A 1,438-nucleotide genomic window follows, 5' to 3' on the forward strand; every position below is an offset into this window, starting at 1 on the left:
GCCACTCAACCCAGCAGAAGGTGGAACATTTCCCACTTCGCACACAGCCGTGGGATTGAGAGTGGATGCCGTAGCAACTCCAGCCGACACCCTACCTACATAGGTAAAGAGTCAAACCCTTTGGAGACAGCTCCTAAAGGGGAACACAGCAGTCCAAGTAACCCGGCACAGCTGGCACCGGAGATACCGGTGTGAGTCCAAGAGGCCGGGAAACAGGACCGCCACCCCACAGCAGGCTACCCAATCCGCCGAGGCGGCCAGTTTGCACGGACCCTCTCCGTTAGCCTGAACCGAAGCTCAGTATCCGGGCCTTAAACGTTTTCGGTTGCTATCGTAAAACTAAAGCCCATCGCATTTTTTCCCTTTGGGGTTTTTTAAGTTACGTGGAGGTCTAATTAATCCCTGAATTTAAACAAAATCGGTGAGTTACACCTCGGGTAGTCTCCTTGTTAGTGTTATCCGAAGAATATTCCTTCTATTGAGAAATTGAGAATGAAATAGAGTATATAATTCTTCGAATATCAAGCTTTAAAATAATTCGTACCTGATGGCGTAATGGAATCTCATCCGTTTTGAACATTTCAATTTTTTGTACAACGCCTTCTTCATCCCGGAAAGCCATGAAGTTTTTGGAGCAGCCCGACAGCGCTGACTGAATCCAAACGAGTTTCAATTTGCTCCTGCCATTATTTAAAGAATGAACCTATTGGCTAACTTGTAATTTTTACGATACCTACAAAACAAACAATTTTTTTTGCCATGGTACACTAGGATCCGGTATTGGTGTCGTCCTGAAGGTGACGTATTTATCCATCTTCATCGTCTTCTCGGGATAGTCCGATGGGCAGTTGTAGTCCAAGGCGTGCATTTGAGCAGCAAAGACCACTGTGTTGTCGTTCAACTTCGATCGCACCACGCCATGGAATTGATCGTTCATATTCAGCGGGTCATCTAGAAAGTTATTAACATTAGCGCTGAAAAGATATAGCTCGAATAACAATATTTTTTCATACCAGTAAGGATATTTCGAGCTGGTTTCAGCCCAACTATTCCGTTCCCGTTCCGTTAGAATCACTTGCAAGTAGATGACGCCTCTGAATTTGGAAGCAGCGATTGTCCAGTCGTATTTCCAATTATAGTACGGTGTTTCCATTACCTTCCTTAGGACGTATCTATTGGTGACGAATTGGACGTCGGGCGTCAGGCATTGAGGATTGAGAGATATCCATTTCAACAACAATTCCAAGCCTTCTTGTTCGAGATCCGAGTGGATAGCTTCATCGTAGCCAACGTTTAAATACAACTCGAGTCGTTCAGGATCACATCTGGACGCAAGTACTTCTGATGTCCGTTCCCCAGTACGAATTGACGATTTCCATCCACGCTAAAAGATCCGATTTGTTTGGGCTCTGCGTAGTTATAACGCCCTTCGAAGAAT

The 1,438-nt window shown here is 45.1% G+C and overlaps 1 protein-coding gene across 1 annotated transcript; it reads right to left on the reverse strand.

Moving 5' to 3' along the window:
* Positions 1-391: 391 nt before the first annotated feature.
* LOC149951910 (uncharacterized) lies at positions 392-1,065 on the reverse strand. Its single transcript, XM_090169694.1, has 4 exons — positions 1,014-1,065; positions 738-951; positions 545-680; positions 392-475 (listed from the first exon to the last, which is right to left on the reverse strand). Exons 2-4 carry the CDS (start codon positions 935-937, stop codon positions 392-394), a joined length of 420 nt encoding a protein of 139 aa, XP_090025820.1. The 5' UTR covers positions 938-951; positions 1,014-1,065.
* Between the last annotated feature and the right edge of the window lie 373 nt (positions 1,066-1,438).

Source organism: Leiobunum rupestre, chromosome 3 (assembly GCF_980474605.1).
Source record: "Leiobunum rupestre chromosome 3, qqLeiRupe1.1.hap1, whole genome shotgun sequence".
In the NCBI taxonomy this organism is placed as follows: domain Eukaryota; kingdom Metazoa; phylum Arthropoda; class Arachnida; order Opiliones; family Sclerosomatidae; genus Leiobunum; species Leiobunum rupestre.

Coding starts and splice junctions, on each gene's coding strand:
- LOC149951910 (XM_090169694.1), bottom strand. CDS start 937: ATGAACGATCAATTCCATGGCGTGGTGCGATCGAAGTTGAACGACAAC. Junction 681..737: donor CAAAAAAAATTGTTTGTTTT/GTAGGTATCGTA, acceptor AAATAATGGCAG/GAGCAAATTGAAACTCGTTT. Junction 476..544: donor AGATTCCATTACGCCATCAG/GTACGAATTATT, acceptor ATTTCTCAATAG/AAGGAATATTCTTCGGATAA.